General features: G+C 39.5%; 1 protein-coding gene across 7 annotated transcripts in view; it reads right to left on the bottom strand.

Moving 5' to 3' along the window:
* parga (poly (ADP-ribose) glycohydrolase a) overlaps nt 1–14,636 on the bottom strand; it is a 38,464-nt gene that overhangs the window by 17,801 nt on the left and 6,027 nt on the right. For all 7 annotated transcript variants that reach the window (XM_048269751.1, XM_048269745.1, XM_048269747.1 and 4 more), the window contains 3 exons: nt 14,013–14,087; nt 6,208–6,300; nt 1,299–1,453 (listed from right to left, as the gene is read on the bottom strand). In XM_048269751.1, the coding sequence (XP_048125708.1) occupies nt 1,299–1,453; nt 6,208–6,300; nt 14,013–14,087 (323 nt within the window). The remainder of the gene's footprint in view (nt 1–1,298; nt 1,454–6,207; nt 6,301–14,012; nt 14,088–14,636) is intronic.

The raw sequence follows: 14,636 nt of genomic DNA, 5'->3' as shown, positions 1-14,636 counted from the left end.
GTTAGCCAAAAACAAACACTAAACTACAGCCACAGACAACCACCAATGAGCAAGATGACAAATTTAAGGTAAATTTACAATCGCGAAAACACAGAAATATACAGTGGTGGTCAGGAAGACACTGCACTTAATTGATAATTGGTAATCTCCAAAAATGAGTGCGAGGTTAACCAGGGTAAGGTTTCCCAATAACATTGGGTCATATTTACCAAGGGTGTATATCTCTTAGACAAACTAACTTGGCTGATCACATGATGACCAGCTGTGACTAATGAAGCCTTAATCAACAAAAAGATGATATCTAAGAGGTGTCTAAAAGTTAGTCACCTGATACTATACAATAAGGGGAAAACATTTCAGACATCTGTGGGGGTTTATTTGAAGGTTATCTAATGCAGTTGCCTGCATGGATGCGTTGCAAGTTTGCTCAAGAGGAGAATGTGCTGTGTGGTATCTCCCATAATGCACCATAAAGTACACCAGCTACAGACCTCTGAAGTTCACCTACACAAAAGCTGCTATCTTTGCCCATAACAGGAGATCGGGGTCCATGCTATATTTTCTATGGGAAAATAACATGGGGATTTTGAATAACGGCACCTGTCAAACTGTCGTGGCAACAAAGAAGTCTGAAATGCAGACTGCAATGTAAATTAGCTTTGTTTAGAAGTAAGAACTGCAACATTTTGCCATTTGCCTCATGTCTTTGGTGTTGGCTCTATGGACAGAAGCAAGTTCACTTTACTGGAAAAATTCTGATCGCCCAAACCATGTTCTTGCTGTTGATAAAGATTTTAAGATTTATCGTAATACTTAGTGCTGTTTAGTTGTGGCTATCAGTTTAGGTTATTCAAGAAAAAGTTAATTTCACTTGATTTTGTTTTTCTGTTTGGACACAGAATATTTTGAAAATGCACAGGGGAAAATAGTGTGTGAGCCTCATATTTAACAAATATTAACATAGTCTGTAAATGCCTGTGCTAATAATTCACCCCTTGGACCTTGTCATTATTCCTTGAAAGCAATTGCTAATAGAAATGTATATTGGAATGACCATTTTGAGTGTAATTACACCTGAGGGCATTAGAGAACAAGTACATGGTTGGAAACATGCTTTAGAAGTTTTCTTCAAGACTCCAAAATTTAAACAGCTTCAACCGTTTGGTCGAGGTAATGTCCATGGATTCTTGACAGATTGGTTCAATACAATCACAGCTTTACAATTAATGGATAAATAACATGGTTTTGACTCAACTAATACACCCACAATAACTTGTGCTTTGAATGAGAAACTATACCTGTAGAAATTGATCTCTGGGTAGTTGGCATACTCTGGCTTTCTGGCGTTGCGTCGAGGAAAGGTACAGAAGAAGGCATTGGCCAGCAGGCAGGCGATCTGCTCTTGGGACAACGTGATGGAGTGATTCATCCTCTGCTTCAGCAAGGGGATTGGCTGTACATGGGGAGAGGTGAGGCCAGCAGCACAAGGCCGGGAGAATTAGTTTAACCATTTAACATAAGAGGAGGGCAGAATCACATTAAGCAAATGGCCTGCAGTAATTAAGGTGCTCTGCTGGATTCAGCATCAGCACAGAGGGTCATCCATCTTGGACCTAAAGAGCCCCTTGATGGCAGACTGGATTACTAATCAATGAAAACATTAATAACAGGAACATAAATACAAGATAAGACCCTGGTGACTGCTATGTCAAGGCAAAGCACTCAGGATAAGCACTCAAAATAAGATGCAATGAAAACTGAAGTCATATGAAGCCTGTACATCTGACAGAAAAAATGTTCAACTGCAAGATGGAGTTCAACTAGATGTACCGCAAAACGGTACAACATTATGACAGCCGCTCAGTCCTGCAAATTCTCTCCACAAAAATAAATCATGTTTGTCAATTGGTCTCCATCTCCTACTGCAGCCCCTACTCTAACAACTTTTGTGTATGTAAATGAGTGTGTGCATAGTGTGTTTGTTTTTGTGCATATGTGAGTTTCTGTGTGCGTGTTCACTTGTGAGTGTGTATATGGGGGTAATGGGGTGTGCGTGTGTGTTTTTGTGTGTGTGTGTGTGTGTATGTGAGTGTGTTTATGTGTGTGTGTGTATGTGTGTGTGTGTGTTTGTGCGTGCAAGCATTTAATTGTATGTGTATGTGTTCGGCGTGCGAACAGTTAAGTGTATGTGTGCGTATATGTGTATGCTTGTGTATGTGTGTGCGCGTTCCTGTGTATTGTGTGTGCCTGTGTCTTTATGTGTGCGTGTGTGCTTGTGCATGCTTGCGTGCGTTTTGTGTGTGTGTGGATGCGTATGTGTGTTTATGTGTGTGCCTGCGTGAGTGTGTGTGCCTGTTCGGGCTGTCACTTCTTCTTGTTCGATTTTTGAGATATAAGCGTTCATTGAAACTATTTTTTATGTCTAAAGACGTTTCCAATCCACGGACAACTAACAGGCATTAGGACGAACGTAAAGAGGGCGCTTGAAGACGCACAAGCCAGCAATATTTCTGATGATTTATTGGCGTGAAGATAGGTGCACAATGACAAACAGGAGTGCAACATTCTCGAAAAACAAGTGGACTGCCATAACATCAGTGAAAAACATTACTGCAGGCTTCAACGTGGCTGTGTTTACGATTAGAAATGTCAAACAAATTTCATGTAGCCTACGTAGGAACTCACTGCACAGTTTGCATACCGCTTTGTCCTTCTCCATAGTTTGATCTACCCAAAACCCGAAGTGCTTCCATATCGAACACCTCAAGTTATTAGGTCTTATCACTCGTCTCTCTCATGTCGCACAGGTTGATCACGTTGTCCTCCATTTTTTGGCAAAATACCAGAAGCACAGCAGCCGATTGAAACAGCTGTTTCCGGTGCGTAATATTGGTGGAAATTTTCTTTTTAGCTTTCGCAATGCCTACTGCACTTTCGGAATTCTTTATTTTCCTTTTCTGCTTGTTTGTGAGTTTTGTTAGATCTATCTTTTTTATTTGTTTAATTCGTTTAAAAATAATAGTGTACCTATTTCAGTTTTCGAAACTTGTGATTTTCTAACGTAAAGTAACAGCCCTAGTGCCTGTGTGTGTGCATGTGTGAGTCTGTGTGTGTGTGTGTGTGTGTGTGTGCATGCATGTTTTGACTTTTTCATTTTTTACTAGGTATTTTAGGTAGCGCTATACCTCAAATGAGTGGATATGGGATGGGTTGACATGGCCCCTTCAGACCAACATACAAACATACAAGTTGGTCATCCTGTGGCCCTATGATTCTCCAGACCACACAGAAAAGGATAAGAGGGTGTCCGGGCCCCAGAGAGGCTATAATGAGGGTTTCTGAAGGCAACACACATTGCCTTATTTCTGTTCCAGTAGCGCAAATCAGAGGGTGCGTTTGACGCCTGGAAAACTGGAGATACTTCATAGGTGTGCAATCATTTGAAAAATAGTTGATGTTGTAAACACGGCATCACAATAGGAAATTCAACCAAGCATGTAATGTTTAATTTGTGCATAACACACGTTTATTAATGGTAAGCCCATAGCCGCATGTAAACATATAGTTCATTATTTAGAAAGATAACTGAGATACACTGAGATGATTGACTAACTAATATAGTCTATTTATTACAACTTTTTTTATGAGTCAAGTTGTTTTGCAGCCCTCCAATCTAAAGGGAGTACTACTGTACATAAGCTTTGAAATGATACAGGCCTGGTTCGACAAATGCTTTTGTCCAAAGCAACTTTGAAAAGTTCATGTGGGGTTTGAACCAAGCACTTCGGTGTCAAAGGCTACATTGTTATCCATTACACTACCAATGACATAGTATTTCCAGTATTATAGATTATATAGTTTTGCCTGATTATGGACTCTATGAACTATTGAGCTCTGTAGATTTTTGGGGTAACGGCTGAACTGGAGTAGCGGCTCTCTCTTCTTCATATCTTCCTCCAGAGTCAACCTTTCTTTAAGTATCTGAGTGGTGTGATGCAACTTCCACTTTCTTTTCTATGGGTCTAGTGCAGTTCAATTGGAAATCAGTTGGAACTTTTGCGTGTAGTTTCAGAAATATTTCCCTGTATTCATTTGAATCACTTAAGCTCTTCATTCTTCATTTCTTCTGTTATTCCACAACCTGGCAGATGACCCTTGGACAGGGTGATTTATACATCGATAAAGTCTTTTTTTGTAAGTGCCTAATTATGATGCTCTGATAAAGGCTGTGATGCTAAAACACATAGGCAAAACATTAATAATGTTTATCTGCCGTTGTAATGCTACTAAAGCCAGGCACTGTATGATAAGCTATAGTATGGTTCTCATGGGATGAGTACCTCTGTGAATATCCATCTTAAGAAGTCAGCAATCCATGAAGGCAGCTCTGACAGCAGATGTACCGTGGAAACATTGCATATGCAACACATCTGGCCTTTTAAGTTTTGTGTACCTCCTCGTAATGATCCTATTGTTATGCATAACAAGCACAGGGCAAGAGATATAAAATGTACTGGAATTACTCGGTTTTAATTTTAGTCAATATTTTGTGGGGGGTGGGGTGGGGGGTCGTTGTCTGAGTATACATGCACTGGAAGGGAATCTATTTATTGACATAACAGATTACTCTGCTACGCTAGGTGGCAATTTGCCCCCCTTCCTGTTCATAAACACCAAAACATTCTATATTAGCTTCATTAGCTTGCTAACTAGCAAACTCTGCATTATCAGTGTAACAGTTAAATAGTTGACATTACTTGTTGTTGGGATGTAACAGGGCTCTACACTAACATTTTTTTCCAGGAGCACTTGTGCGCCCAAGTTAATCTAACATTACACTGCAGCTAACACTTAAACATGCCAGTGCACCAATTGCGAATATTAAGAATGACTGACAACATTTAGGCTACAGGAAATAGGATTTTAAAGATCAGTGCCTACTTTATTTTCAGTCTGTTCTATTTTCCTACATTTTGTTAATGTAAAATAGTATAATACATTGCCATATTTGCATTTAGCCTGTATATCAAGTACCCTGCCAAATGTAGGCTAATTTATTTATTTGTGAATCCATCTGTAGCTAATCCAAATATGCCCATGGTGACCTATCTGACTGCATACTGCCTAAAACAGCTAACTACAACATTTTCTCATCCACAAAACCCAACATAGGCTAATCAAGGATATATATATTTTTTATACTTTTACTTTTTATTTGAAATATCTGCATTGATGGGGGCAGTAGGCAAACGTTAGGCCTTCTTTCGTTTTGCACTTCAGCTTGTATTCGGTGTAAACAAACAAGCATGCGTGGAAGCCTGGAGTTATCAGTAGCGTTCTACCTTTGAATAAAATGGGAGTATTACGGGGAAGCTACTTTTGTGCCTGTTAAGCTACAGCTATATTTTGCATATTGCAGCCAATACGTCAACTGGGCTAAAAGGCATGTTAGGTTACCTTTTCTTCTCTCACTGCATTCTCAGAATCTCATCCTGTTCCTCCAAAATCCGATGAATTCGATTGGATAGAAGAACTAATTTCTTCAATCTTTGCATCTTGGCTGGCTAGTCTAACTTTCCACTTTTTCTGCGTGCTCTTGGATTTGATAGAAGCGACTACTAGCGAGTCACAACTACTAGCGAGTCACAACGCGAAACTGCTAACGTTGATGGGAGTTGTAGTTTTTATGCTGCATTCGCGACGTGATTCTATGGTTTGCACCAGTAATGTTTCTTAATGTTGAGGTGTATTTTGTAGACAAACACTGACATGGTTAGAAGTCATTCGCACCAGTGCGCCTAAATATTTTTTTGCACTCGCACGCCATCATTTTTACTCGCATGTGCGAGTGAAATGGGCGCACTGTAGAGCCCTGTGTAAGTTCACATATAAATGAAATAAGGTGCAACCTATGAGTATGTAGCATTGTGACATAGGTCTTAGGTAGTTAGCTTGGTGGCCAAGCTAAAAAGGCTGAAGACAACCACGTCAGTGCTGGCTGTAGTGTTATCCAGAGGTACGCATGTACAGAGGGCATAGGCTAATTTGTCCAATTGAGTGTATACATAAACGCATTATCTGGGGGGGTTAGTCAGAATAAAAGATATTCATTCATTTTAAAAGTCTGGTTTACTCGGAATAACACAATTTTTCGAATGTCATTTAAATGTACTGATTAATGACTCCTGATAGCTCCTGTGTGTTTACCTGTGTGCAGAGGTGAGGGGCACTGAGTGCGAGCTGAACCATGCTGGGGAGAAGGACCTCAAACAGCCGTTGGACCTCATTGTGCTCCAGAGCCTGCAGAAAGCAAACAGGCCAAGGTCAAGATAACTGTAGCACAATTAAACAAATGACATACAACTTAAAATAATAGGCTCTAAGAGAAATAAAGTTAATAATTAGGGTAAGGCTATTTGCACCCCTGGTACAATTAGCAGTGTATGCTATTCGTACCCTGGCACAGTTAGAAGTAAATTCTATTTGTACCCCGGTGCACACAGCAATGTGTTCTATTAATACCCCGTCCGGTACAAATATCAGTGTATGCTATTTGCACCCCTGTGCATTTACTCTAGCATAATGATCACACAATGTATAAAAATTTATAAAAAAAATGAGCAACAGGTTTTTGTTTTGGGTGTGAATAGCTCACCCTGAATGCTGTTTGCCCTGAATAGACACTCTGAATAAGGTATGCTGTTTGCATCAATGTATTGTTAGAAGTGGATGCTACACATACCCTGGTGTATATAGTAATGTACTGTATGCTATTTACACCCTGGTGCGTGAACTAGCTAATTGTTGCAATCAAAACTTCCGTTTGAGAACCGCTTTCTTGTTCAAATTGTGCGCCTTCTCTCCAGAGACATTGGTACACGTGCACACTCACTCTGGATCGAACCCCGGTCTTCCACGTACTAAAGCATGTCTGTGACCACTGCACTGTCTACTTCCACAACTAGAGGGATGTTTGCAGGTAAACTTATAGTTCATAGGCCTGAGCTTCATATTCACGAAATTTCTGTTAACTAACAAACTGACGGTTGTATGTGTTCACTGAACGAAGATTATGAAAATAAAACACAACTTTTCAATCTAAAACTTATTTTGAACAGATATTAGTGCCGAAACCTTTCAGAATTTTTAACTTTCTGTTGACGAAAAAACAAATATCCGCCATTTTTTTTGTGCACGTGAGCAATGTCTTTTTGTTGTTATGTCACAGGGTGTGAATAGCTCAGCTGTGTGGCCAAGGCTATTCGTACCGGGGGTGTAAATAGACACTCTGTAATAATTATCAGTAAAGTAAAAACAATATGATCATCAAAACAATACACATTAGCAGATCAAATATGCCACTAAAATTGTTCTATTATTTAAATAAACCCTGAAGTCCCCCTCAGCCCAAAGTAAAAGCCAGAGAAAAAATAAACGTTTTTAAACTACATTTAAAACTGCCAGTGGTGGTGCAAGCATGTCAGTGCTATCTACCTTGCGGTTAGATTATAGTTCATAGTGTTTGTATTTCTACAGGAGAAAATACAGAGATGACCTATGGAACTTTAATTAAAAATAGCCCTTCCCTGAGTCTATGAGTTAAACCCCCAAAGGAAAAGGAGAGCAATATTAGGCCTAGCTCCATATAAGTTTTCATATGAGAAATAAAAGTAAACCCCCTCAAAACTAGAGGTTAGGTGAAAATATTTTTTCACAACTGCAAGAAAAAAAACCCTGCAAGGCATGATATCACTAAAACAATAACAGTGTACCTTAAAAAAAATAATAAAGACATATGCTGTCCTCCCATGACTGTAGCAAACTGCAACAATTACTCAATTGATCTATTAATTGTCAAATACTAAATGAATAACTAATTATTTATTTTTTTGGTGAAAAGATAAAAACTTCTTAGGTCAACACTATGTAACAATTAGCATGGGATACTTTTATCAGGAAGCTTTGGTATCATCTTCAAATTCATTTTGATAGTATATGGTCTTGGATAGGTGGGGGAAAGACCAAAAAACACATTTTGACATTCACACCAGCCATCTAGGAACACACACACACAAAAGAGACCAAAATGAACATATAACATTGCTAATTATACTGGCAAAAGACTATTTGAGGTATGGACAAATCTACAGATTCATTGACCATTTAAATAATTGCTTGTCGTCACCCTACACAGTATACTTCATATAACTTCATATATCGTATGAAATGCAAACTGCCCCACACCAATTCATTACTGTCTTGTAGGGGAACCCAAAACTTGCTTGCCTTCTCAGCAACTCTGGGATTCCATGAAACACAGGGGCATTACCACCAACCACAGTGAAGATTTACAACACTCTTATTTAGAAACATATCGGCTCCAAATGTCACAGTGATCAGTCACCCCTGCCTTTTCATCAAGGTTAGCGGGTGCGCTCGCCAGATCAAATGGGATTCCTGGAACAGATGCAAATGGCCAATCTAGGCAATACGCAGCAGGGTAGTGTACGTCTTAACAGGAAGCCTTGGCTGGCAATTTAGTCAAGGAGCATTTATAAGGGCGCAAAGGAGGCCTGACTAAATGCTGTCATAAGAAATGACCCAGCTGACATCATAAAGCACTCTTCTGGGTGTAATATATGGAGTGGGCTGACAGGCTGGTTTGGGAGGAGAGCTGAGGTAGCAGGAGCAGGGGCTTGATAAATCACAGCCAGGCTGACAGCTTTTCACACAGATTACACCAACACACCATACACTCCATGCACACTGGCCCTGTGGCCTCAGTGTCTTTACCATCTGACAAAATAATCAGGAGGGAGAAGTACTGTCAAAAAATGACTGACTACTAGTACAGCTCAGGATTCCCCATTCTTAAATAAGATCGCTCTCTGGGCACAATAAAAGAACTGCCAGCATAATTTGCAGTTTAACCCCTTATCGACAGAAATGAGGCCGTGTCTGGAAGGGATTTGTCAGGGTATTTAATCTCAACAGTTTGTCTTCCTATACTGCACATACCAATTATGCACTTGTTTTACAGAAGACACTGCAATGTTCAGTCAGAGCATGAGAGGGGAAATGTGCTCTACGACTAGAGTGTACAGCATTTTGCTATTCATCAGGTCTCAGTGTTCATCAAACCTCATCTGACTTCTTCATTTAATGATCAACACCATGACTACTTTCAAGACATATCCACATTTGACTTTCATTTCTCACAGCCATCATACCTCTGCTGTCAAGCAGTGCACCCAAAGCCTTTCACAGTTGTTCAAGCATCGCAGGAAAACTCCAATAAATGCAATTAAATGAAGCCTTTCACCATAAAAGGAGTTAGACATTGACATATACAGTGGCTATCATAATTCCTACACAATATAACAACAGTTGTATTGTGATGTTATATAGTGATGTTCATAAATCTCCTAAATTAATTTTATTAATCAATTGGCCATGGGAAAACTGCTGATAAAGATGAATGCCGTTTGTGTGTGTGTGTTTTTTTTTTTTTTTTTATAAAATGGATTTCCATATAGCTCCCCCACAAGCCCTTCAAGATTGTTTTAGTTAGTGTTTCAAAACATGAGATTACAGTGTCCTCTGTTGGTCATAGGTGGAACATCACAACTTTTACTGTCCAAGTAAAGTGTGACCGTGAAATAGACATAACTAAAATACACAAGAACTACTCTTAGCAGACTAGTTAGGTGTCAAAACCACCAGAGACAACTCACATTAGTATACTGTATTATAATGAAGTTCCATATTGTTTCACTGTGTATTCACTGAGTATTTCAATTAGACTAAAGTTCTTGACCAAGTGTTGAAATTCCACCAAATTACTTTAACTCTTATCAGATTAAGGGTATACTATGCAGGTTTAGGTATTTTTGGCGAGTTTAGAGCTCCCTCTAGAGTCACAATGTATTTATATGTTACTCTGCTTTTGTAAATGGCAACCTTCTCGCGACTTATCCCCACAATGCAAATGCTTTTGTTGTGAAGGATTAACAACAGGCAAAAACTATCTCCAAAGAGCTATATCTACTGACAAGGTTTCAGATTCTCGTGAGTCTTGGTGGGGCACCACTCTTGGAAGGTGCATGACTGGTTTTCTCGGTAGGGACTCGCTACATCTATGATGTATAGCTATGCTAGAACACTGTCCTGCGGTTTATACACAATGTGGCTAATACACAGGAAATTACCGTAGTGATGTGAGAGCTATAGGTCGATTCAGGCATGAGGGCTTCTTATTTTTTGCAGAGGGACTATAACCTATTGTTTAAAACGGAACCACTGACTGAGCTAGACTCATCGAAGATGGATGTAAACACGCCAGACAGCTGATCAGCACAGGATCTCAACACACCACCAGAGATGCCCTCAGGGCCAGTTGCCTTCCTGACATTAACTTATTTCAAAGCTTTCCAAACCTCGTCTTCCGACACGGAGATCACATACTCATCTCTGACTGAGATGCTCCTCAACGCAGCTGTCATTGCAGGTATTGCGCGAACCACCTCGATACGCACAAAAAAGGAGCTCAACTCATAAGACATATCATGCATGTCTTCTCTTCTTAAGATTGTACCGCTATTAAGCTACTTGCTCAAGACATTCACTTCTTAGGTATCCTATAATTAGGGCTGGGACCTATAATTACCGCGGCAACGTGACTCTTACCGCGGGTCTGAGCTCATCACCGTCATCACCGCAAAACAACAAAAAAAAAAATCTGTGAAACATTGTGCAGACAGTGTGTAATGTCGTGATGTTTAATGTGAGGACCATGTTATCACATGGATTCAAAGTTTTCGAAACAAAATGTCAACACTCATCATCAAAAGATGAAGCAAACCCAACCTTTCGCGTGTGTGTCATTTCTTGCTTTTCAACCGCGGTAAGAAAAAATCCATGCCGTCCCAGCCCTACCTACGACTTGTGAATCATACTTACTACGGTAAGTGTATAAGTATATATAGTATATATATAGTATAGTATATATGCTCTTTTGATCCCGTGAGGGAAATTTGGTCTTGGCATTTATCCCAATCCGTGAATTAGTGAAACACACTCAGCACACGGTGAACACACAGTGAGGTGAAGCACACACTAATCCCGGCGCAGTGAGCTGCCTGCTACAACAGCGGCGCTCGGGGAGCAGTAAGGGGTTAGGTGCCTTGCTCAAGGGCACTTCAGCCACGCCTACTGGTCGGGGTTAAGTATAAGTATACGTATAAGTATATATACTCTTTTGATCCCGTGAGGGAAATTTGGTCTCTGCATTTATCCCAATCCGTGAATTAGTGAAACACACTCAGCACACAGTGAACACACAGTGAGGAGAAGCACACACTAATCCCGGCGCAGTGAGCTGCCTGCTACAACAGCGGTGCTCGGGGAGCAGTGAGGGGTTAGGTTGCCTAGTATATATACTTATCCTTATATGTTTGTGTGGGAACTCGTAATTTGAAATATGGTGCACAAGCAAAAAAGCCTATTGTTGATTACTGTTAAAGACTGCATTTGGTACATTTGGTACACATTCTATACCTAAACGGTTCTGTACGAATACGTGTACCTTTACACCCCTAGTCTGAACACAGTTTGACACTCCATTCACAAATACGGGCACATACGGGCAAAATCAAGCACAAATGTCTTCTCTGGACCCCGAGCTCATTTTAAGAGGAATGATCTCTTAAGTTCCTAAATATTTACAAACTGTTGTTTAAAGAAGATGTGATGCAACACAGTGGTAAAATAGGACCCATTTGTTTCATTGCGCCCACCTATGCGTCAATAAATCAGCAATTACTGGCATCAACGGCATTAACAATTACTGGCATCACCCCTGTTGTCACTGCTTAGTTTTGGAAGCATGGTAGCTTTACGCAGTTGTCACAGCGGATTCAGATTAGTGCCCACAGTGTTTTGTGTTGCACATTTACAGATTTCTATACATTTTCATCTCACATTAATCAAATGTTCAGCTCTAGTCTGTTGAGTTTGTAATGCTGCTTCTCTAACTGATGGCCCCACTTTCACTTTAATTAAATCTGGATTTTAATTTATCTAATCTAGATAGAGATAGATAGATAGATACTTTATTGATCCCCAAGGGGAAATTCAAAATCTTGTTTTCAGTGTGAAACAAATATGAAATAATCAAAAGATTCTGTTTTATACATATGTTTGCTCAACTTTATCAGGGGTGCCAATATTTTGGAGGACAATGTATCCATGTCTCTATGTGCTCAAAATAGAATTTCTGCACATGCTCTGAATTATTGTGGTTCATTGAAGTTGACACACATGGCCAGAATACAAATAGTTTCTAATGAACCTTAATTTTGGAAATCATCACCAACGCTATACACTACTGTGTTTAAATCGCTTCCCCAGGGCCAGGCAGACAAGGGCTGCCATTGGCTGCGAATGTGGTCCATCTGCTGGGTGTGTTCAAGCTCAATAAACAGCAGTGCCTCTCAGGGCTTATGGGAGCAGCTGCTGATGTCATGCTGATTGCCCACCGCTGTCTTAATTGGATGACATTCACAGACAGAACCCTCAGGGAGAAGGCACCAGAAGGGGCAGACTCACACCGATTGAGCGTGTAGCTAGATGACAGACCCAGAAACCAGCCATTTCCCCCGTGTCAGTGAAACACCACTTCATTACAGGGCATTCAAACACACGGCTAGTCGTATTCCAAGGCAGCAAGCATAACCTCCACAGGTTGAAAGTAGAATCGAGATGACACAAAGTAAGACAACTTCATGGAATGAGATTCTGTAGCATACAAGTCTTTACCAGAGTTCTGAGGTGTGACTTGTGAATTTAGTCTATTATAACATGCAAAAGACAACAGGAATAAGTTATTTTATTTATTTGCCAATGAATCCTGGCAGTTAATTCAGCCTAACAAGATCAGGCTCCTATCTAAATGAATGAGAAGAGCTCCACAACTCCACATTAACCCTTTACTGCACTGTTTTCTCTTCATAGATAGATAATACATCCTATTAAGATTCAAGAAGTTCAATGATTGTCTTCTTTATCATCATGTCAACATGTGAATTCATCTTTCCACTCTTCGATAGTCTGCGCTTAAATGCAGATTTGTTGAACATGGGCCCCAAAGTTAATAATACGATCTGCCAGAAATTTTCTTTTTTTGAAAGACCTTTTCCCTTTTGAAAGACTTTTGAACTTCAACAATGTTTGCAGATTGCAGGTTTTTGTGTTTTGTGAATTACTTTAAGTAAAATTTCCAGACTTTCACCCAAATTAACATACGTTTCTACAAAACAGTATTTCATAATTCTATACTTTACAGACCCACGCAAATACTGCACCTTAGATCTACTCTATGGTTCCTTCATTTGTGTTTCCTACCATGGTAACAGTGGAAACAAACAGACCACAAACTGTCATGTTATGCTGTTTCTAACAATGCCACTGGCTCCTTACATTACAGGATGGAGTCAGTTAACAAATACACCATATTTAGAGTTAGGGGCAGATTTCCCTGTTACTGATCTGTCCCCTCCCTTATACTGTATACTTTAACTTTACCCATCTACTTCATTAAAACTTCACTGCTATTTATAAAGCAGTGCAAGGATACTTTTTGAGTGATCTAATTTTTAATACATTTAATAAGATTTACTAATCTAATAAATTTAGTAAAGTTTTTAAACAGATTAGAATAGAAATAACATCTATATATTTTTTTTTATTTAATTTATCCTTTTTCTAACCAGGTGAGTCCTATTGAGATCGAAACAGAATCCTGGAGCAAACTTGACATGTTGTTTTCATTGAATTTTCTCAGATAATATTATCATATGCAAATGAACCATCTGCAGTTCTGATAATTGGGAATGTCACGGCCAAAGATAACCCTTTACTAGATCCATTTTGTCCAAAATGTCCCTTCCTAGGGGAAATGATGAAGGTAACTGAATTATGAAATATTATCTGGTAAAAATGAAAAATTTACTTACATCAGTACAAAGTACATTTAGGGCAGTGAAGTCCCATCGCTTGGCATGAGCAGCACTGTATCTCAGAATTGCATCCTAGAAGATAATAATTGTTAATGAAACATACAGATTTACCAGGTGGTAAAAACATGAAAGCAAACTAAATGGTTCACTGAAAAACCTATTGCTTCAGGTAGGACTTTTGGTGCTTCCTGCTGGTTGTTGTGAATAGCTTTCTGAATGGATGAAAACCTTTTTTTAACTTAAAGACCCCCTCCATGCATTGATAAACCCACTGTCTATGGGAGACCAGGTGGAGTTGTAATACATTTTACTTTATGATTTGAGTTTTGCGTTGTTGACATAAAGGCTATGCAACATCTCATGTACTTCAAATACACTAATTCAAACACATTGGCCTGCCACATAAATGACCAAAATCAGACCAGTACTGAGTAATCCAGTCCAAGAACTGAGAGACAGAATGTGAAACTGGAACTGGGAATTAAACTCTTGTTTGCCGCATACTAGATGACAGTTCTTCAATTGCCTCACGATAGTTCTTGTAACACATAAAAAACCAACATATGGGAATACTACAAGGTTAATAACATGATATTCAATGGAGGGTATTTTTCAATGCAT

The sequence above is a fragment of the Alosa alosa genome, chromosome 18 (genome assembly GCF_017589495.1).
Source record: "Alosa alosa isolate M-15738 ecotype Scorff River chromosome 18, AALO_Geno_1.1, whole genome shotgun sequence".
Lineage (NCBI taxonomy): Eukaryota > Metazoa > Chordata > Actinopteri > Clupeiformes > Clupeidae > Alosa > Alosa alosa.
Note: the sequence above shows the minus strand (reverse complement) of the source record. Positions and strands in the feature narration are given on the sequence as shown.